The sequence below is a fragment of the Procambarus clarkii genome, chromosome 83 (genome assembly GCF_040958095.1).
Source record: "Procambarus clarkii isolate CNS0578487 chromosome 83, FALCON_Pclarkii_2.0, whole genome shotgun sequence".
Taxonomy (NCBI): Eukaryota; Metazoa; Arthropoda; class Malacostraca; order Decapoda; family Cambaridae; genus Procambarus; species Procambarus clarkii.
In genome coordinates this window covers 10,510,862-10,533,667 of record NC_091232.1, presented here as the reverse complement: position 1 = coordinate 10,533,667, position 22,806 = coordinate 10,510,862, and the positions used below count along the sequence as shown (strand labels likewise).

The 22,806-nt window shown below is 42.4% G+C and overlaps 1 protein-coding gene across 2 annotated transcripts; it reads left to right on the top strand.

Annotated features, from left to right (window-relative positions):
- The first annotated feature begins 7,147 nt into the window (after nucleotides 1-7,147).
- On the top strand, nucleotides 7,148-21,518 carry LOC123768670 (uncharacterized). 2 transcript variants are annotated; one of them, XM_045759347.1, is made up of 3 exons: nucleotides 7,148-7,199; nucleotides 10,404-10,900; nucleotides 20,047-21,518. In XM_045759347.1, the coding sequence occupies exons 2-3, from the start codon at nucleotides 10,404-10,406 to the stop codon at nucleotides 20,171-20,173; spliced, it is 624 nt and encodes a 207-aa protein (XP_045615303.1). In that variant the 5' UTR covers nucleotides 7,148-7,199; the 3' UTR covers nucleotides 20,174-21,518. The 2 variants fall into 2 exon arrangements, with proteins under 2 accessions (XP_045615303.1, XP_069172487.1); XM_069316386.1 differs by lacking the exon at nucleotides 7,148-7,199 and adding an exon at nucleotides 9,370-9,433.
- Nucleotides 21,519-22,806: the final 1,288 nt, after the last annotated feature.

Sequence of the window (22,806 nt, the reverse complement as noted above, 5' to 3'; positions counted from 1 at the left end):
ATGATGATCCATATCATCAATTGATGGAAGATGGTATAAAGAAAAATTATCTGTCATAGAAAATACACTTTTTTCAGCGCACACTAATATAGATTCAAGATACACGGCATCATAGCAGCAGAGTATTGCAGAGTCTGTAACATTAGATAAATATCGTCTGGAACACTGTTTGAGACATGCTCTGCTGAGTTTCAGTTGAAAGCACAAAATACACTATAATATTTTAATTACAAGTCAATTACCTGATAAATATCGGCATTGTTCTAAATAAACAAAAAAATCATCCCAGTCTGCAACTACAAGGCGAAGCTGTAGACTGTTAATTTTTTGTCAGTCTATTCACGTGAGAGTTTATACAAGCCTCAAGCTGTATCTGGGTACACGTAACACCGAAAACAATCCACCAGTTTGTCTCCTCATTCTGGGAGCACATTGCGTTACTCATCAAAAGATGAGTAACGTTGCCTGTACACTCACCTCGTGAGTCAAAATAAAGTCGGCAGCGTTTATACTTTTTATCATGTCACTAACGCGTAAGATCATGGCACTTATATTAGGAAATGGATCGCTTATGCTAAGAATTAGGTCACTTATACTTAAGATAATGTCACTTATGTCACAGAATGTATGCCAGCCGTGTCCGGGTGATTCAGAGACCAACCTCGGAGATTATGGAACCATCAGGAGAGATTCTGAGACCAATGTATGTGGGAAGCCGGAGGGCACACTGTGAAAGAGGAGCCTATTTTATGACGCAACTCTCTTTCACCTCAAGACTCCGAAGGCACCGTATCCCGTGTGTGTATGTGTTCTCACCTATTTGTGTCTGCAGGATCGAGCATTGACTCTTGGATCCCGCCTCGGTTGTTTACAGCAATGACTCCGGTCATATTTCCCTATTATATCTAGTTTTAAAATTATGAATAGAGTATGCTTCCACCACCTGTTCCTTAAGTGCATTCCATTTTTCCATTACTTGTGTGTGTGTGTGTGTGTGTGTGTGTGTGTGTGTGTGTGTGTGTGTGTGTGTGTGTGTGTGTGTGTGTGTGTGTGTGTGTGTGTCTACTATTTGTATCTACAGAATCGAGCTATTAGCTCTTGGACCCAGCCTGTCTAACCAAATTATTTTTCCTGTAGTATGTCTACTACATATATTTCTCTTTGACACACACACACTCCCAGGAAACAACCCGTAGCAGCTGTCTAACTCTCAGGTACCTATTTACTGCTAGATGAACAGGTGCACCAGGATGAAAGAAACTGCCCCTTTGTTTCTGCCACTACCGGGGATCGAACCCAGGCCCTTAGGACTATGACCCCAGAGCGCTGTCCACTCAGCCGCGAGGCCCCGGTGTGTGTTTCTGTTTGTATCTACATACCAAACAAAACTTGTAGGGCTGAACTTTAGCTCTTAGGCCCCACTGTTTTCAACTATCTGTCATCTTAGCAATGACTCGACCCTTGTTTCTTGCCATATCAGCATTTAAAACTGAGAATAGAGGAATCACTTATTATGTTCCATTCAAGTTGATTCCATTTGCCAACCGCATATGATTGTGCAAGTATAACAGGACGGTGTGCTGGCTAATCCAGGTTATCTTAAAGGTTAGGAGTTCATTTTAAAGTGTGTATATATATATATATATATATATATATATATATATATATATATATATATATATATATATATATATATATATATATATATATATATCTGCAGCAACTAGACTTAATCTTACCTACTCCTAAAGTCTTACATAGCAAGAACCTAACTATATTATGATGGAGGCACATTATCACGTTTTATGACGAATTAATTATTGTTATGATGAAGGTCTGGAAAAAGATACTACGCCTACCTTTAAATTATTTCAGTTTACTGGAAGATAATTGTGTAGCGTGTTGGTGGGTGACAGGTGTGCAGCAGGGTGGGTGACAGGTGTGCAGCAGGGTGGGTGACAGGTGTGCAGCAGGTTAGGCGGTGCTCCAGTGAAAATATTCATAAGTCTTAACTCGTGACCATTTCTGGCAGTTATGTGCTGTATTTACCTAGATAACTATTTGCTGTTATATTTTTCTCTTGCCGTTTCGACCTATTTTTAGTCCAGATTGCTAGTCTGATTTCTCCTCGTTAAACGAACGTTACATTCCCTCATTACGTACGGGGAAAATGGTAAATCTTCATAACAAAGTCTTTTAATGGGGGAGAAATCAGGAAAGCCATCTGGACTAAAAATAGGTCGATTCGGCAAGGAAAAAATTAGCAGCAATGGTTAATTAGGTAAATCATTAACATTTTAACAAAATAAATGACAAATATTTCACTATTAGAATGTATAAATGTATGTATAATAAATGGCGAGCCATTAATATACAGTAACACTTCAAATATGTCTACATCATTATCACTTAAATTTTTTATATTAATTGCAGAGGAATTAACCGGGGCTGCGCTTAAAAGCGCAGCCCCGTTTGCCAGACCCCAACAATCCCTACCAGACGTCATCTCAACAATCACTTAAGCAGGAGTCGACACACTCAGCTGCCCCAATATTTACGAACGTGTGAACGTCTTTCACTAACCCTTATGCAACGCACTCCGTGAGCCGAATGTTTCGCGTGTGTTTATATTACAAAGCTATTGAATTTTGCATTCATCACTCTACACTTGGTGACTACATCTTGATGACTACATCTTGGTGACTACATCTTGATGAGTACACATTGGCGAGTACATCTTGGTGAGTGCATCTGGTGAGTGCACATCATGGGATAGAAAAGGTGATAATGTTTGTTTGTGTTTGTTATGATACCCACAGTTGATGCGAGATGTCGCCAGGCGCACATATAAAGCGAGTCGCACATGGACCTAAATTGGCAACTGTCCCAATTTCCACTGTGATAAAGCATGAGCACGAGAAACGCAATGTGTATAAGGATGACGAGTAATGATTAAAACCTCATACTCACGTGAGATGAGTATGATCAGAAACATGGACTGATATCAAAATAACACGAACACGTATTGAAATAAAAATAACACGAATATGACAGTAATCTTGGTTATCATTCTGTACATGACTTTACCTAGTCACCTACCTAATGCTTCACCAGGAATATGAGGATGATATGACTCAATACTAAGCATATGTATGAGTATTAGAGTAGCATTACCAAGAGAGAGAGAGAGAGAGAGAGAGAGAGAGAGAGAGAGAGAGAGAGAGAGAGAGAGAGAGAGAGAGAGAGAGAGAGAGAGAGAGAGAAAGAGAGAAAGAGAGAGAGAGAGAGAGAGAGAGAGAGAGAGAGAGAGAGAGAGAGAGAGAGAGAGAGAGAGAGAGAGAGAGAAAAAAAAAGAGAGAGGGCGGGGGGTAACATACTTGCCCCGCGCCTCGCCAGAGATCTGGTCTGGGTTCGAGTCTTGGCTAGGGAGGATTAACTGGGCACCAATCCTTAACTATTCACCCACTGGGTTGTTAACCAATTGGCGAGTCGTGTTCCAGGGAAATCATAGAGGGTAAAGCTCGCCATGAGCTATGGGAAAGGAAAGTTCTCAGTCTGCTAAAACGAATCATAACTCGTCTGCTCTTGTACCCAGCATTGTTAAAAGTAAGACAGATTATTAGGCACAAATACCAGTAATCAGTGACTCACAATCTGATGTTACAGCAGATGATGCTACTTCCCCCCAGAGAGAATCTCCAGCATCCGGAAAATCGGTTAATTAGGCTATAATTAAGAGAGAAAGTCTAGCGACAAACACAACAATTATCATAGCCTTAGTCTTAGGACGTCCGTAGTTGATGATGTTGATGATGGGACCAGCTCGGGGGGGAGTAGCGTCTGGGGAAGATGGGGGAGAGCGACCCATAAAGTCTTTTGTAGAGCATATGGAATTTTAGGGTTTAAAAAATACACAATGTGGACCTTCAAACACATGCACGTACATATATACTCTCGCACACACACAAACACACACATACCACACACACACACACACACACACACACACACACACACACACACACACACACACACACACACACACACACACACACACACACACACACATACACAATGAAATCCCAATAATGTGATATATTTATAAAAAAATCTTTGGAGCAGGATCTTCTTAATATATCCCCATGTATTAAAAAATGCATCTGGGGACGACCCAGGATACAGAGTTACCCCAGATGCATTCTAAATTTGAGTATAATTACTTAATGCACACATCACTAGCTCACATAGCTACTGTATACACCTCCTGTCTGCAAAAGCAGAAATCAAAGTTTAAACGATCAAGAAATATCTAGAAAGACTAGTTCTTGTGCTGTGGGGACTGATTTATTAGAGAAATTAAAATGATAGATAAGATTTTAAGGAAGATTAATAAAAACAATTATTTTTCCAAATTAAAGAATAGCAAAAACAATTGTAAGCATCCATAGTCTGGTTGGTACAACAGTCTTGTAATACTGAGGCCCGAGGTCGAATCTCCGATCATCCATGTGAATGAGATGATATTTCTCATGCTGTTGTGGGTTGCATCTCTCTCTCTCTCTCTCTCTCTCTCTCTCTCTCTCTCTCTCTCTCTCTCTCTCTCTCTCTCTCTCTCACACACACACACACTCTTTAAACACGAAGCATCACCGCACCCTCATCCTCATAGTTCCACGCTCCAGTAACTCTTCTCCTCTATCAACCTCACTAAAACTTTCGCCCCTTATAATTATCCCATTCTCAGCCTCCCCTATTACCGGATGCTTCGTCTCCAGCACACCCCCTACACTGTCCAACATTCCTCTCCCCTTTCACCCCACTTCCACACATTTCTACGGAACCGAACACTACGTGTACACCATTTATAACCCCAATTAAGGTATAACAAATATCTTTATCTCCGGCGTGGGTAAAGTGCGTTTTACAACAGTAACGGGAAAATAATTGATGCGTCAAGGGATAATAAGTTTGGTAAGTCGGACATAAATACACGCCTGACGCTCTTTCTCACATCCCTGTCTGTACAGTATTTTTATCTCTACATTTTCCCTCAAATTTTCCCTCCCACTTTTCCCATCCATATTCCCTCCCACTAAGCTGGTCCTCCATCCTGGAAACTGTCCGTATCAGAGATGTCCATGTTTTGGAAATCTACCAGTCCTAGTGACCGCATATCTTGAAAGTTTCCGTGTCCTAGTGACCGCATATCTTGAAAGTTTCCGTGTCCTAGTGACCGCATATCTTGAAAGTTTCCGTGTCCTAGTGACCGCATATCTTGAAAGTTTCCGTGTCCTAGTGACCGCATATCTTGAAAGTTTCCGTGTCCTAGTGACCGCATATCTTGAAAGTTTCCGCGTCCTAGTGACCGCATATCTTGAAAGTTTCCGCGTCCTAGTGACCGCATATCTTGAAAGTTTCCGTGTCCTAGTGACCGCATATCTTGAAAGTTTCCGTGTCCTAGTGACCGCATATCTTGAAAGTTTCCGTGTCCTAGTGACCGCATATCTTGAAAGTTTCCGTGTCCTAGTGACCGCATATCTTGAAAGTTTCCGTGTCCTAGTGACCGCATATCTTGAAAGTTTCCGTGTCCTAGTGACCGCATATGTTGAAAGTTTCCGTGTCCTAGTGACCGCATATCTTGAAAGTTTTCGTGTTCTAGTGACCGCATTTCCTGGAAACCTTCTTGTCCTATTGGCAGCATTTTATGAAACCTCCATGGAAAAGCTTATCCCTAAAAGTTTCCTTGTGCTTCATACTCCCTCCCTGTGGCCACAAGCTTTATCTTCGATCTTTACAACCCTACCCTCTCTATCTCTATCTCCACTTCTCAGCCTATTTTTATTGCTCTGTCTCTCTCCATCTCTTTGCTAGTCTCTCTCTCTCTCTCTCTCTCTCTCTCTCTCTCTCTCTCCCACAGCTACTCCTTCCACATCTTATTAATATGTTTAAATTGTTTAGCATTTCTCTCTACTCTGTCTTTCTCTTCAAAATTTTTCTCTTTTTCCATATCATTTGAGAGAAAGAGAAGGGAAGCGGGAAGAGAGATAGACCCGGGCATCTCAAGGTACCCCTCTCTATGAATATAGTATAATATATAATATATATATATATATATATATATATATATATATATATATATATATATATATATATATATATAATATGTATTATATATTACACACACACACGCGCACTTTAGGAGTGTATCGAGGTCTCCACTATGGTTGAATTACTGACATCCCCCAGGATACCTAGTTACTGTTAGGTGTACAGAGGCATTAGGTGAAAGGAAATATGCCGACCCATTTCTGTCCCAACCAGGAATCGAACCGGTATCCTCGATTTTGAGCCGAAAACAAAACCAACTCTACTTCGTCACAATCTCGGCGCCAGAACTTTCCAAACAGAATCCACCGTCGTCGTCTGGGTCAAATCTACATAATAAAAGTTTACATTTAAATATGCACTTGTGGTTGGGAGACATATGGGTAGGTTTTTGTGGGGACTCACGAGGCCTCGCCCGGCTGCCTTGGAATAGCCCTTATGCACGGGGGTCACAGAGGCGTCCACTGGCAGCCTCTTCCCTTCTAACACATTTGGGCCAATTTTTCCCTCAGTCGCGTGGCCGGGCGTTGGTCTAGATCTTCCGAAGTGACCGCTCTTATACCAATGTTATATTCGGCGTCTCTTCATTTATATTTGCTCAGGGAAACCCTTCAATTTCTTCATATATATTATACTGTGTTATGTAATTGTTAGTTTCTAAATAAAACTGAGGGCTTTTATGGGGTTCAGAATATAATTGGATCACCAACAGGTGGTAGCAGGGAAAATAGACGGTGTTGGCCCGTGTTGAACATTACACACACTGTTCAATAGTATATTTTCTATGTTATTTTATATCGTATATTTACTGTTTCAAAGTTGATATGTGATCTCTGGTAATATCGTCGAGTCTTTCCCAAACATTCTGCCATAAGAATAACTGACAAAGTCATTGTTAAATAATAATATAAATGCCAGTAATTCACGACATAGCAACCTGTGGGAAACCATAACAGAGAGAGTGACGTCACGGCTCAAGCTCCTCCCACCTCCGACGACCGACTATATAGCAAGACATGCCATTGAAAAAACGTACATTCAAGTGCAATATCAGCCACTGTCAAGCGGTAGCATTACTGAGCAAGCAAGCCAAGGTGAGGACGAGTGTTCTGGAGGACCAGTGTAGTGTTATATCCTTGTGTTTGCCATCACCAGTGCTTGGAGACTTGGATGCAGCTTAAGAAGTGATCCACAACGGGAATTTTGGACTTAATCTCCGTACCCTTGTGCCCAGGACTTATTCATGTGTGTGTGTGTAGATATAAGAAACGTATGGTGGGGTCGCTACGATGCAGCTGTTATCCATGTAACACAAACAAGATTCGTCGGTCACCGTAGTGTTGCAAAGAGAAGAGCTTCGTTGCAAGCGTCGTGATTACACTGAATTATATCACTTAATTTAATTTCCCGTGCAAGCGTTCGTGTTTTTTGTTTCAAAATCATTTCTTACAAATTTCTTGTTCGTAGTCTTCTCGGTAAGATAAATTCTTCACGACCAGAACGTCTATTTCTCTCTCTCTCATAATGTTAAGACAAGAGTTCAGAGTAGCAGTTGCCCCCTAAATTACTACATATACGAATTTTAATTACTTGGAAAATAATTATCAACCCCCTATCAACCAGTCGCTTCAATAATCTTTCTAATTATCAGTCTGATCACTTCCCCACTGAGCATGTAATATAACTCCCAATTAGAATGCGCTCGCTTGCCTTACTGATAATATTAACCGAGGTCGTATAGTCATGTCAATATATCTCTAGATCCCTCTTCTTGGCATTTCCGGTAACAGTCGTATATGCCTTAAGATCGCCTCCTGCAACATCACGAAAGGCGTTCGCGAAGCATAAGATGAGCCCCGCAAGGTGTCCTCAGTTTCTCAGCCAGCGTCAGTCCCCGGGGAGTGGAGGGACTCACGGGTCTGCATGAGAGCTCACGCTGCCAATCTGGCGTCGTCGGTGTTATGATTCAGTGCTAAATGCGGGGATTCACCCCCAGAGCCTCACCCGGAGCCTCACCCAGAGCCTCACCCGTCCCTTCCCGAAGCCCGTTAACACACGCCATGTGGCTGCTTACGGTCTCACTGTTTTTTGTGTTTTTTTCTGAGGGGGTTGTAGTGTCCATTGCTCCCAGTGTTGCCTAGCGGCGTCACGCAGGCGTCACGTTGCCTAGTGGCGTCACGCAGGCGTCACGTTGCCTAGCTGCGTCACGCAGGCGTCACGTTGCCCAGCGGCGTCACCCAGGTAGTCACCTCTACCTCGTGGAAGTTGTCCTGCTGCCCCTGTGTCGTTCCTGCCTCGGGAACAGTGCTCCTTCAGTGGCCCTGCTTGTTTACAGTGACGGTACCCCTGTTGGCCATGGCACGTCTTGCTTGTTTTTATAGTGCCTGTGCCCAGTTGGCTATGGCACGTGCTCTTGTTTACAGTGTCTGTACCCCTGCTGGCCATGGTACGTGAACAGCCAACGGGGCATGATGCTCTCGTGGAGACATGTTGACGGTGTTGTGGGATACCCTACGATGATAAGTAACTGTTACGTCCTGTGGCCGTTCACTGCCAAGTAACGTCTTACAAGTTTATGCAGTCAACCACTTTTTTTTTTTGGTACGTGTAAACAAAATTTGGTACACTATAACAAAGCCATGTTACAGTGTACTAAGCTGTTACTGTCGACCAACTTCTGATATCCTCTCAGAACTGCATATCAACTTCATGTAAGTTCACTATGGGCTCACCATAGCCCGTGCTACTTGGAACTTTTTGTTCAGAGTAGCTGAATCTAAAACAACAACAATACTTCATGTTAGATAATATATTCTATCGTTGAATGAAAACTGCAATTAATTGCAACGGCACATTAAAAATGCAAATATATAATATTGTAACACTAGTACAATTACTGTATTATTTATGGGAACCTTCTTTTCTGGTCAAGTAATAATGACTCAATGCGAGCCATAGACGGAGACATGGAGGAATTAACACTGAAGAAACAAAATTACATTTAATCTCACTACAGATATGCTTGTTCCTAATCTGACGACAGCGAGCATGGAGTCAGCATGAGACGATTTAAAGTAATGTTGGCACGTAAGGCATTTACGATTAATTGTTTGCCATTGCTTCTGAGTTACCACGGACAATATTTTGTTTAATGTTATGGAAAATGTATCTACCTGTACGTCGCCATAGAGCCGTCCTGTGCTTGCTGGGGTGCGGGTATATAAGGGATGCAGTCAGTATCGCTTGAAGCAGTTCTGTGTGGGACGGCATCGGGGAAGGACCGTCGACGCTCCGTGTTCCTATTATCTTATCACAACAATTAATCAGTGTTAGTACATTGTGATGTGATATACAAATTGTGTTTACCCTCTGCGCCTTGTTTATTGTTATTCATTAGTTATCGATTGTCTGATACAATAGTGCAAGAAAATAATTTATTATTTATGCAAATCATATAAACTTAATATTTTGTTTAACTAATTCACTATCAAGTGGTTCATTAGTATACAAGTAAATAGAAACTTAAATTAACTTGAGGGATCCTTAAGTAAACGGTAAAGTTCCCAGAGAATTTCTTGCGGGTGTTTTGAGGTTGAGGAGAGCGGCAACGGTGTGTAGCGGTGACCGGCCGCTTAGTAGTAGTGATTCAGCGCAGTTATAGTAACCGTTTAGTAACCACATTATTATTGAGGTATGAATTGGTCATGGTGACCTGTCAATCACTATATCATAAACAGTATTGATACAGCGTTATGATGCTTCTCGCTAAACACCATCACCCCTATTAATAGGAGTGATGGTGACTTGTGGTCACTCTCCCTGGCTACTAGTCGTGGGTCACAATAGCGAAGGTGACAGGTCAGTCGTTATGTTATTAGCAGTAAAAGTGATGATTAATACTCATCGCCTATAGTGATGATCCTTAGTCAGGTGCAGCCTCGTCAGTATTTCTGGAATACTGTCAATTACCATCAAATGTCACACTTAGTATTGGATTGTTTGTAGTGATAGCAACTGGATCTCAACTCCCCATTTCTCTCCTTAATCTATCGTCGTCTCAGTCGAAGCCTCTATAGCTTGATTTTGTTTCTCAGTTGTTTTTGGAGCAGGTATCGTTTGGGTTACCATATTAATATTAATATTTTAGTATGACATAATATATTTTAACGTTGCCTCCATGTATATATCAACATTGCACCTGGATTTGTAATTTGTCAATGATATTCTGAATATAATCGTTTGGATATTTTCCCTTTACTGGTTCATGTCCTCTGATCCCTTTGTTTATGTTTCCCCAGATGTTGAACAGGTTGGTCTTCATAGCTGTGGTGAGTGTGGCGTGCGCGGCCTCCGTAGAGAAGCGCCAGGGCCCCGTAGCTCAGGCCCGGGACACCGGTTCCTCCTCCTCGTACGCAGCCCCAGCACCAGCCCCAGCCCCAACTTACGACGAGGGCTCGCAAGGTAACCTCTACTACTACTACTACCCCGTCTCTGAGTACGGCTCCGCTGAGACCTCCGACGCCGACTTCGGCCTCTTCACTGCCATCATCCTGCCGCTGTTGATCTTGGGCGGAGTCCTCCTCCTGCTCTCGTCTCTCACCTTCACACTCACCACCCAGAGAGCCCTCTCCGACGCACCCCAAGAGCCTGACTTCATGGCTCAACTCCATGACGAGATCGAGCGCGTCTTCTACATCTATCTCAACGCCTTCGAGAGCGAACAGTGTCTCCAGAGGACGATCTGCGAGATGGGCGCCTACTCCAAGGACTTCAAGGGCAAGGACATGGTTCTCGGGTATGATACATTCTTGTTTTATTGACCCAAAATTCCCTACATTCTTCCATTCTCACTCCCCTCACCCCCCAGCCTCTATACTCAACTCTTTTGTAGTTCAGTGCTGAGTCATTGTTGATATAACGCTAAATCCTCCTGCATGTTGACTCATGCAGGACTTGACGCTGACTCACTCGTGGCTCATGACTCCTCACATCATGCTCATTTATGACTCTTGATTAAGAGTTAGTTGCAAACGTGGCATGAGTTAAAATTAGCGTTTACTCAATCATGTCTGATGATTGAGTAAACTCAATCGTTTACTCAATCATGATTAAATCTGTGCCGATGTTCCTTGCTTCCCCTAACTTTTGGAATTAAACAGGCCTACATGATTTCCTATAACATTGTCACATGATTTTGACACATAATTCAACACTAGCTTTAAGTGATGATTCAACGTTGCTTTTGAGTTACCTCTTTGGCTCAACAATCCTCTTAACTCCTAAGTCAACTCTGATTTTAACTCATGGTTCGGTTGTGCCTAACTCATTTTTATGATATAATTCATAGCTTTGATATCTCTATGACTTACTGACTTATTACTGACTTCACGATTCAGCACAAACTTTGAACTCATGAGTCAATTCTGACACTAAAATATAACTCTTAAAATATAACAGCCAATAGGTCTTCAGAGCTAGTGACTCACCATTGACTCAGCAATGGGTCAACACACCATTGACCTATTACTGACTCATTGACACAATTCAAACTCGTTAACATCTTACTTGTGAGTATAATATACACTGATCACACGGCATATAAAGTGAGTATACAGTACCTCAGTATGACGATAATTGTCTTGGATTAACCAATATTTCCGTGTTTAATCCCCAGTTAGGAAATATTATACAATAACAAGTAATAAATCACATCGGAGTTTCTAAAGAGAGGAATGGTTTATTTGGATTTCTCTGCTGACTCAACGGCCCTAATGCCCACTATTGATTCAGGAGTCCTTAGTCTCTCTACTGATTCAGGTGCCCCTAATCTTCCTAATGACTCAATGGTCTTCATTCCCCCTATTGACGCAGGGGGTCTATAATCCACCTTCTGACTCGTGGGCCCCTGTTCACCCTTCTGACTTGTCGGCCCTTGATCCCCCTGCTGAATCAGGAGTCCCTAATCTCTCTCTACTGACTGGAGGGTCCCCTTATCTGCTTACTGACTCAGAGGTCTATAGTCTCCCCACAGCCTCAGGGGTTTCCTAATCTGTCTACTGACTCAGGGGTCCCTAATCTTCCTAAATGACACTGGATTCCCAACAATGCACGGTATCCCAAAACTAGTCCCATGTCCCGTGTGAGCGTCCCAGTGAGTCACAAGGGCAGATCAGTGTGCTACTAAGGCACATCGTCACACCAGTCAGGTGCTCCTGGTACAGTGACCGCTGTTGTTGTTGCGTCAGGTGGAGGTCCTGACTAAATCTAGACGGTGAAGTGTCCTAACACACTGATCCTCTCTGTCTATGTCTCTGTCTCTCTCTTTCTCTCTCTCTCTCTCTCTCTCTCTCTCTCTCTCTCTCTCTCTCTCTCTCTCTCTCTCTCTCTCTCTCTCTCTCTCTCTCAATAATTACTCATCACGTGAGGAAAGCAGAACTTTCACAAGTCACCCAACGAACCATTACTTCAACACATACGAGCATTATTGCTCTGTTTTAAGCACCCTCGTGCAACTTTCTACGGCAGATAACTTTCCACAACTTTGGAAAATAACTTTCCAACGCGGCCTGGCCATCACACACGAGGCCCTGTACTACACAGAGCGCTATTGCTTCACTTGTATTACTGTACCGGCGGAACCATGAATATTTGTATTAGAGCAAAACAAAATGTTATAGAGTCAACTATTTAAGAAGTGTGGCAAATCCTGTATTTTTTTACAAATTATCAAAGTCTTATACATTTACATAGTAAAATGTAAAGTCAGGTGTCCTGTGTTTATAGCGGGTTTGAGTAACTAAATTAGTTTTGTTATAGCTTATATAGTCCTCGGGTCCTGTTGTGTAGGACTGTTGTCCCTCACGACCAGGGCGTGGTGACTTCAGTTATTACTCGGTCATGACTGTGTGGTGACTACAGTCGTTACTCGGTCATAGCTGTGGTGACTACAGACGTTACTCGGTCATAGCTGTGGTGACTACAGACGTTACTCGGTCATAGCTGTGGTGACTACAGACGTTACTCGGTCATAGCTGTGGTGACTACAGACGTTACTCGGTCATAGCTGTGGTGACTACAGTCGTTACTCGGTCATAGCTGTGGTGACTACAGACGTTACTCGGTCATAGCTGTGGTGACTACAGTCGTTACTCGGTCATAGCTGTGGTGACTACAGACGTTACTCGGTCATAGCTGTGGTGACTACAGTCGTTACTCGGTCATAGCTGTGGTGACTACAGTCGTTACTCGGTCATAGCTGTGGTGACTACAGACGTTACTCGGTCATAGCTGTGGTGACTACAGTCGTTACTCGGTCATAGCTGTGGTGACTACAGACGTTACTCGGTCATAGCTGTGGTGACTACAGTCGTTACTCGGTCATAGCTGTGGTGACTACAGTCGTTACTCGGTCATAGCTGTGGTGGTGACTACAGACGTTACTCGGTCATAGCTGTGGTGACTACAGTCGTTACTCGGTCATAGCTGTGGTGACTACAGACGTTACTCGGTCATAGCTGTGGTGACTACAGTCGTTACTCGGTCATAGCTGTGGTGACTACAGTCGTCACTCGGTCATGACTGTGACCGAGTCACATGACTACAGCTGTCACTCAGACATAACACCACACGAACTGTGCTGCCGATGACAGGGGAATTTAGCAATATTTCTAAACTAATTTATGAATTAGCAAATTATATATTTTTTTAATATTACTAATCCATTAGATTTGAGGCAGTTTACCTACTTTATTAGGATAAGTCTTTCAACCATAGGCATGCACACTTTATGTTACTTGCTGGTTGATGCCGCTGACTCTTAAAAACATAAATTTAAATTAAATATTTTGTTATATGTGTGTATTATGGCATATTACACACAAACACACACACACACACAAACACACACACACACACACACACACACACACACACACACACACACACACACACACACACACACACACACACACACACACACACACATATATATATATATATATATATATATATATATATATATATATATATATATATATATATATTGGCTTCATATATTTAACAATAATTGCAAGTATTTCTGGTCTCGTTTCTTACTTGCTTCACGAAAACCTCACATATATCCCAACATGTCTGCTCCAGGCACTAACAGCCTACTTATATGACGATAAATTCTCATTCCGAGACAATAGTTGAAATACGAATTGTCACTCACGTTAAAGTCAGGATATGAATTATACAAGCGCCAACTGACAGGTTAAATAACTGAGATCCTTGTACTCTGCATGGGTAACCTGCCTTTGCTTGTAAATTAGCAATCCAATTCAACAACTAATTGTCCCTTGAGATACGTTATCATGTCATTTAGCACCCAGTTTCATTTTTTGAGGTCAGTAAGACGTGACGGTATAACACGACGGGGAAGGACTCGCTTGTAATTCCAAACCGGGATTCACTGGCACACTGAAGGCTAGTTACATTCAGGTGGCATGTGACACAGATAATACGAGGCTGCTGTCCTGTCGAAGCATACTAATATCGGTGTATATATCTCTCGCTGTATATCCTCAAGTGTGTGTTCATTTCTAGTCCTTAATGGTAGACTTTTTTTTGATTGGTTGGTTATAACGTAACAAATTATCTTCGTATTTATTGATGATGTTTGATCGAGTTGAGATTCCCGGAGAGTCTGGTACTGGATGAGCAAGACGCTCTCTCTCTCTGGGAATGAATTACCTGAGGTTCATCGCTCTAGTGGCGTCTGGTTATGTGATGTGGAGCGCCAGTGTGTACTGCATTGGTATTGCCTCTGTGAGCGTAGTTTCTGCTTCTTAATCTTATGATTAAGCACATATCTCTCTCTCTCTCTCTCTCTCTCTCTCTCTCTCTCTCTCTCTCTCTCTCTCTCTCTCTCTCTCTCTCTCTCTCTCTCTCTCTCTCTCTCTCTAACTCGAACTCTCTTTTTCACTCATACATCCGCTTGGCGAGCACCAGGATAGGTCATTGACTCATACCCAAGGATGAGCTCTCTGACTCCTGAGTCAGGATGAGACATTGACCTATTCACCAGGGAGGGTGAGTCATAGCTAACTCACCGAGTTGAGTCGCTAAACAGCTTTAAATTGCCAATTCCTGTAATTTTATAGGTTATCTGTTGAATTTGCGTTTCAGTGGAATACTCGCCAGTGAATACAGCAGTAATGAGTCTTATAATAACAATTCAGTCCATTAATACATTATTTAAGGAACAGAATTATCTAACCATTTCCCCTCGCAACGCTCAACAACGCCTTGTTATTTCTCTAAGTTCATAGGCAAGTCAAATTCAATTATCAAGCTCGCTTTAGGCCTAGTACTAACCTACAATTCTCTAGGGGTACATAAGGACCAATGGACTGCTTGGTGATTAGAAGCATCAGAAGAGAGGTAACATGGCAAACGTTTCCGTCCAGTATAGGAGTTGAACCCAGGACCTTGAGAGTTAGGTTTATGATCACCAGTAGGCCTACGCATGCATCTTCCCTCCTTCCTCCCACAAACGGTAGCACTAGAGTGGTGGGAGGTTAGGGGGTTAATTACCTACTTGGATAGGGAAGATAAGTTGGGTGAGGAGACAAACAAAAGTGTTTTTGTGCTTATTACCTGGCTGTCCCGGCCCCACACACACACACACACCACCTGTCCCTCAGGCTAGACACACACACCACCTGGCTCTCCCTAAGCTAGGTGGAGTGTGTATCATGTCTACATTTGAAACTATGTATTGAGTTTGCATCCATCACATCGCATTTCATTTTTTTAACTACTCTGAAGCTAAAAATGTCTTTCCAAAATCTCTATGGCTCATCTGGGTTCTCAGTTTCCACCTGGATCTCCTTGTGGGTGTTCCCCCTGTGTTAAATAAATTGTCTTTATGTACCTTCTATAAATTCCTCTGAGAATCTTGTCCCTAACTCTTCTTTCTTCCAGCGATAGGAGGTTTAGTTCCCGTAGTCCTCTCCTCGTATCTCACACCCCTCAGCTCGGGTACTAGTCTGGTATCAAACCTTTGAGCCTTTTCCTGTTTAGTCTTATGCTTGACATGATATGGACTCCATGCTGGAACTGCATACTCCAGGATTGGTCTGACACATGTGGTATACAAAGTTCGAAATGATTCCTTACACAAGTTTCTAAAGGCCGTTCTTATGTTGGCCAGCTTGGTATATGCCGCTGATGTTATCCTCTTGATATGGGCTTCAAGGAACAGGTCTGGCGGGGTATCAACCCCCAAATCTTTCTCTCTCTCTAATTCTTGAAGAATTTCATCTCCCAAATGATACCTTGTATATGGTCTCCTGCTCACTACACTTATCTTCATTACATTACATTTGCTTGGGTTAAACTCTAACAACCATTTGTTCGACCATTCCTTCAGTTTGTCCACGTCTTCTTGGAGCCTCAAACAGTCCTCCTCTGTCTTAAGCTCTGTCTTAGTCTTGTGTGTGTGTATAACCTCCGTTGTTAGCAAAAATCAAAGGTCACCCTAATTTCCTTATGTATGACAATCTTACTCTATATTGTAATGTATAATTTGCTCACTTTTGTTTCTACAACAACATTAGGGTTGAATTATCATTTATTTCTTGATCTAATAAAAACACTAACCAAAAAGCTCCATAACACTTTAGTCCGGGCATGACGCAGCATTGCGTCATCCGTTTACTGTCGGTAATCGAGACGGGACGAGAGGTCCTTCACCAGGTAACCTGTTAAGACACTCGCAAAGTTTGCGCCAGTGACCAGCAAGTTCTGATGCGATGACCTCTCAGGGTTTCCCTCACCGTGTGGAGCTACTGGTAGGAAATGTATACTGTTAAAGGTAATCTTATAGGAGAGGATTCTTGTCTTGATGAGTTCCTATAGGACAGACCTCCCCAGGATTGTGTCCTAATAGGCAGAGGTTTCTCTTGATCGAATATCACTTGATAATCGTTCATGATGAGAGCGTTCCTATAGGAAAAGAGTTTTCTCTTGAAAAATTACCCATTCATGATGACGATCTGGTTATAGGCAAGGATTTCTTTCGTTAGATTTCCTTTTGTACAGGCAACCGTACGTGTAACTGTCTTGTGGTTTACCGTAGAGCCTTGCACGTGTTGTGATGTAAACCCCGCAGGTGACGGAGAGTTCTTCCCGAGCTTACCTCATAACTGTCACCCCACAACAGTAAATATAGTTATTTTAGATGTTTTCATAAGAAGGAAATCACTTTAGACGGCTTTTATGTTCTTTTTTGGGTTATACAAAAGTAACTCCGTTATTGCTTAAAGCTGCAACAGCCTCTAGAATAAGTCGCAGGATTGATAAAAAGCGCAGAAAACACTTAAGCTTCGACCCAACCACTTGGGCTGGATGGTAGAATGCCAGTCTCGCTTTAGTGCAGGATGGCGTCGAATCCCCGACCGTCCAAGTGGTTGGGCACCATTCCTTTCCCCCGTCCCATCCCAGATCCTTATCCTGACCCCTTCCCACTGCTATACAGTCGTAATGGCTTGGCGCTTTCCCCCTGATAGTTTCCTTCGAGCTTGAAGTGTGGGTTGTAGAGCGTGAGAAAATCAGTGCTCCAGCGGCCACTGGCTACCGTTTTCCATATGGCAGTCGGCAACAGCTGGCCCATAAACACCATTTCTCTCTTCTGTTTCCATGTCTTGTTTGCACATCAGCTGTCTCTCTCTACACACACACACACACACACACACACACACACACACACACACACACACACACACACACACACACACACACACACACACACACACACTGCCCGATGATTGACCCGTGCAGTTATGTATGCTTAGCTATACGTGTGTTTTTTCTTTTCTCAGCATGTTCCAAATATTTACTCTGCGATCTCTTTCTTTCTTTGGATACGTGGTGCTTAGGGAGTGGCGCGAACGTGCCGCTGTCTAGTGGTACCATGATAAGGCAAGTGTCTAGTGGTACCATGATAAGGCAAGTGTCTGGTGCTACCATGATAACTCCAGTGTCTGGTGCTACCATGATAACGCTAGTGTCTGGTGTTACCATGATAACGCCAGTGTCTGGTGCTACCATGATAACGCCAGTGTCTGGTGCTACCATGATAACGCCAGTGTCTGGTGCTACCATGATAACTCCAGTGTCTGGGCCACCACTCACGGACCGGTGTTTCCGAGCTGTCACGTTCTAAGGGGGCCACGAGTGTCACAATTTACCAAATGGTGACCAATGTCTGTGGATACTGTTAAGAGGCTGGGAAATCCACGCACGGATCAGCGTCTGAGGATTGGCTACGAACGGACCGGTGTCTGGGAGTGTCACGGACGGTCTAGTGTGTGTGTGTGGGTATATCGCGAGTCGTATGTTACTCATCATATCTCTGCGCTCCATTAACTGCAGATGAGCGGCTGCCGAAAACAATCCCAGCGAGAGTCGCATGAGAAACTGGCGGCCTCGTCATCTCTCCATCACCCTCACGGAACCAGGCCGTTGCGGTGACCACTGTTATTATGTCTCACACTCCTGTTTTCCAAGCTTTCTTGGCGGTGGAGAGAGAGTCGTGAAGTACGAATGACATCGTTTTTCCTCTCCCGTCGTTAGTCGGTCTATCGCAAACATTTTTATCTACGTACAACTCACTCCGACCAGAAAATTCACTGGCGTCTCCGTAGGCATCAATAATCAAAAGATGTTATCCGTTCCTTCTGGTGGTAATTTACCTACCAGCAGGGGGGCTTGGCCCGGCTTGGCCCGACGACACAGTTTTTCACCTACTGTCGTGACACACATTCATGGCTTGAGTGAGGCAGCAGCTGCTGATGGTCTTGTTTACATGTTCTCTGCGTGAATAACCTCCCCGAGGCTGAACCACCACACGCCAGCAGGCACGGTACACCGAGGCGCTGTGATCCACAATTGTGTTTACTAAAACAGCTCGTGTATAATAACTAGTTCTCTTGCTCCTGGTTCTGCCTGTGCAATTTCAATCCATTATCAGCGAAGACTTCTAGTCCTTTCAGTTATTATAGAGGTTGGTTAAAATTAATGTTTAGCCAATTTTATTTTCACGTAAATCATCAGTTCGTAAACATTGCGTAATATGAAACACACGTTTTGTAAATATTTATTCTATCGATGACACTTAAGCTCAAAGCCGTCATGTAACCTACCGGGGCTCGATCTGCTGTACCTTGACTTTCATTACGTCAGAAAAAACTGGCGTAGCCATCTCGGCCATCATCGTGTAAGTTAATCGGGCTTTACTTACCCCGGAAGCGGCCCTTACGTAACAGCTGGTCGTAAGCCCCGGATAGAAAGCGGCCTTCTGCACACACACACACAAGCACCAACAGTGTAACGAGTGACCCCCGTAACCGGTTGGTCGGGGTACGGAACCACTCCCCCCTACCCCCCAGCAAAAAACTTGTCGGTTAACTCACGAAACTTTTACTCTTCTTGAACTTGAGAAATTCGCGGTCGCCTCGAGAGGTTATTCTTGTTTTTTTTTTCCTTCTATTTTCCCGTCTCGCCTCACGGTTCCGTCGGCCGCTGTAAACCCCAGCAAATGCACCAATCATGGAGCAATAGCTGCTATTTTCGGGTAATTGCCCGGGATTGGATTCCGGGTGTTGTTCTTCTTCCTCCATCAAGGTATTTACTTCCGTTTGAGGCCTCCGACTCGTACGGCTGGAATGAAGTCGCTGTTCTCCTTATTGCCTAGTGGCTATCCCAGAGATTATATATATATATATATATATATATATATATATATATATATATATATATATATATATATATATATATATATATATATATATATATATATATATTTTCACCAGGTAACAAACTATTACACCGATCTGTCTCATGATCACCAACTCACTTAATGATTGCCAATTACAGTATTTTATTCTTGCTTTCCAGCCTGGTTGAGCCCCTGGTCCCAGAGGGTATGAAGGGCAACTTAGCCATCTTCAAGAAGGCTGCCCAGTCTGGCTACGAAACCGGAAAGTGCAAGAAGTTTAGGTGTGTCGCTCCGAAGCTCCTCTAAAGCCACTTAAAGACAACGGATGAACCCGGCAGATTGACGAACAAAATGGAACTTAGTTAATCGACTTTCATAAGAGACAATTTGAAATACAGGTTGCCGTATTCAGGTCATTTTTGTGCGTTGAATATGGTACTCTGTGTGTGAATATTTTGTAAGTTCCTTATATGGAACACCATCTGCTAAAGACTCAATAATATTGAGACTGTCGCTACCTGCTGCTGGCCAGCACTGGTGTACAGCATTGCAACATGAATTACTAACATTTTTTATTTATTTTTTGTACTGTTATGAATGATATTTATTGTTTTTGTATGTCCGAGTGGCCAGTCCTAAGGAGTTATCACTACTAATTATTCATTTCTCAGGGTTCTCTATAGTTTGCCACACATTTCACCGAAATTAAATGCACTTGTTGCAATAAACAAATCACTCATTTCTCCGATCATTCCGTAGATTGCACGCATTTCCCACACCCTTTAAAACATCTTTCTGTTTATCACAGCAACAGGCCCGACTCCCCGGATACGAGAGCACCTCCCAACCTTCTCTCTCGAGTGCCATGATTCACTTTACCAATTTGCTAATTTTTACTTGATATCTCTCTCCCAGTCTCCGCGTTTATTTGTCTTTTACTAATAACTCTCTGTGATTCCTTGATATATGGCGAGATTCCAAGTTTACAGATGAGGCTGAAATAATAGTTTAACTGGCTAGAAAATTGTCAGTTGGTTAAGAATGATAAGTAGAGGGACGGTATGGTTTCATGCAGGGTCGCGTTCAATCCCCGATCGTCCAAGTGGTTGAGTACCATTTCTGATGTTATCTAAACTCATATCTTGTCTTCTTATACTCATACCTCAGCTCCTTATCCTCATACTTCTTCCACATGCTATAGTGTCATACTGGCTAAGCGCTTTCCGCCTCATAATTACCTTACATTATCTGACTAAATATTTTTACACGTTACAAGACGATGAGATTTGTATGCTGCAAAGTCTGAGCTCAACTTGGAAAGTGTATAGTGTAGTCATGTAGTTTGTCGCTTCCACGTCACAGCTCACATATGTACATAGTTACATATCCTAAGTCTTTCACCCATACTTTTATATTTACCCATACTTTTATATTTTCGTCTTCACTATTGTGTTCAAATAATCAAACATCTCACATTCAATGGTTATTTTTTATATCACTGCACCAATGATGATTTTAAGCGTTCTACATTTTAATGTACGAAGAAATATACATTTCTTGTATTTTTAGCAGTATTATCTTGGGAAATTACAAAATAACATATCTTCCGTGTTTAACATCGCTTTGTAAATAAAATGGCCTTCCCAATGTATACTCTTGTCTTATTGACCATATAATTACATATGTATACCCCCTTTGTTTTATTGATAATATTTTTCCTAAATGTATACCCCTGTTTTTTAATCATATGAAGTCATGTATGAACAAATACATATGATAATATGCATTTATAAAAAGTATGAATAAATGGCATCATGTATGAATAAAAGCCAGATATAATACATGTATGCCTGAGTCACTGAGAGACTCATCATATCCCTTTAATTAATGAGTAACTGGTCCGCTTCTCATCTCATCAATCACTGACTCGGAGACGTCTTGAACCCTCTTTTGGAACTTGTGAACGCACCTCATGCTGGAATTTAGCGTTCTCTGTGAACTCACATTGTTTACCAGACCGTTATAGCGTGTGCAACATTCCTTGAAATTAGATCAATTGGCTTTGCAATATTGTGAAAGTTACGGTGCAGTTAGAGTGAAGACTTGGACGCAAGCGCATGGATGAGATGTGAATGTTAGTGTTTAAGTAAGTGCAAGAGGTTGATGTAAATTGATGTAAATGAACGACTGTAATATGGACGCAGAGTTTCATGTAATCGTAATCTCTATCTATGATCGCAAGATTTTCATATCACCGCAAAAGCCCGATCTTAACTCAAAATCTTAATAACTCATACGTTTCATGCCAGTGCAAAAGCTTGATGTGAACGCAAAAAACTTGATGAGAATGAAGGAATTTGACGTGCAAACAAACTTACTAGGAAAAACACACAAGGAAGGACTCACCGTGATCCGGCGGCTTGTCATAGTCAACAAAACACCCACCGGACGTTTGACTCTGAACGGGCTAATGGCTTCACCAGTGATAAACGACTCGTATATTCACTCTAACAACCTTAAAATTAATGTGTTACTGGATATCTAAGAAACAGTAGAGCTCTTACACAAGGAAACGTCAGGAACGTGTTCAGAGACAGCAAAACTGCTAAATCCAATATTTTGATCATTAATCTGGGCCATCGCACGCTTGAAGTGGACAATGTCTTTTGACTTTTATTTCCCCAAAACTTGCACAGTCTCCTTGGCCCCACCTCCCCAGCGACTCTCTTCTGCTGACACAAAAATACTGCACCACAACTTACATTGCATGCAAGCAGCTGAATTGCGTGTTGACTCACGTTCTCTATCACACCAGGAAGAAAATTTGGTAACAAAAAAAAAAAGAGTTCAATAGCGAAACACCAGCTTTGTCATGGGTAACATCCTGCCTCAATGACTTTGAAGAATTCCATTATTGTGCGATATAAATCATATAAGAA

Excerpts from the sequence above, each read along its gene's own strand:
- LOC123768670 (XM_045759347.1), top strand. The coding sequence starts at position 10,404 with ATGTTGAACAGGTTGGTCTTCATAGCTGTGGTGAGTGTGGCGTGCGCG. Across the intron at positions 10,901-20,046 it reads GGCAAGGACATGGTTCTCGG|CCTGGTTGAGCCCCTGGTCC; the intron begins GTATGATACATT and ends CTTGCTTTCCAG.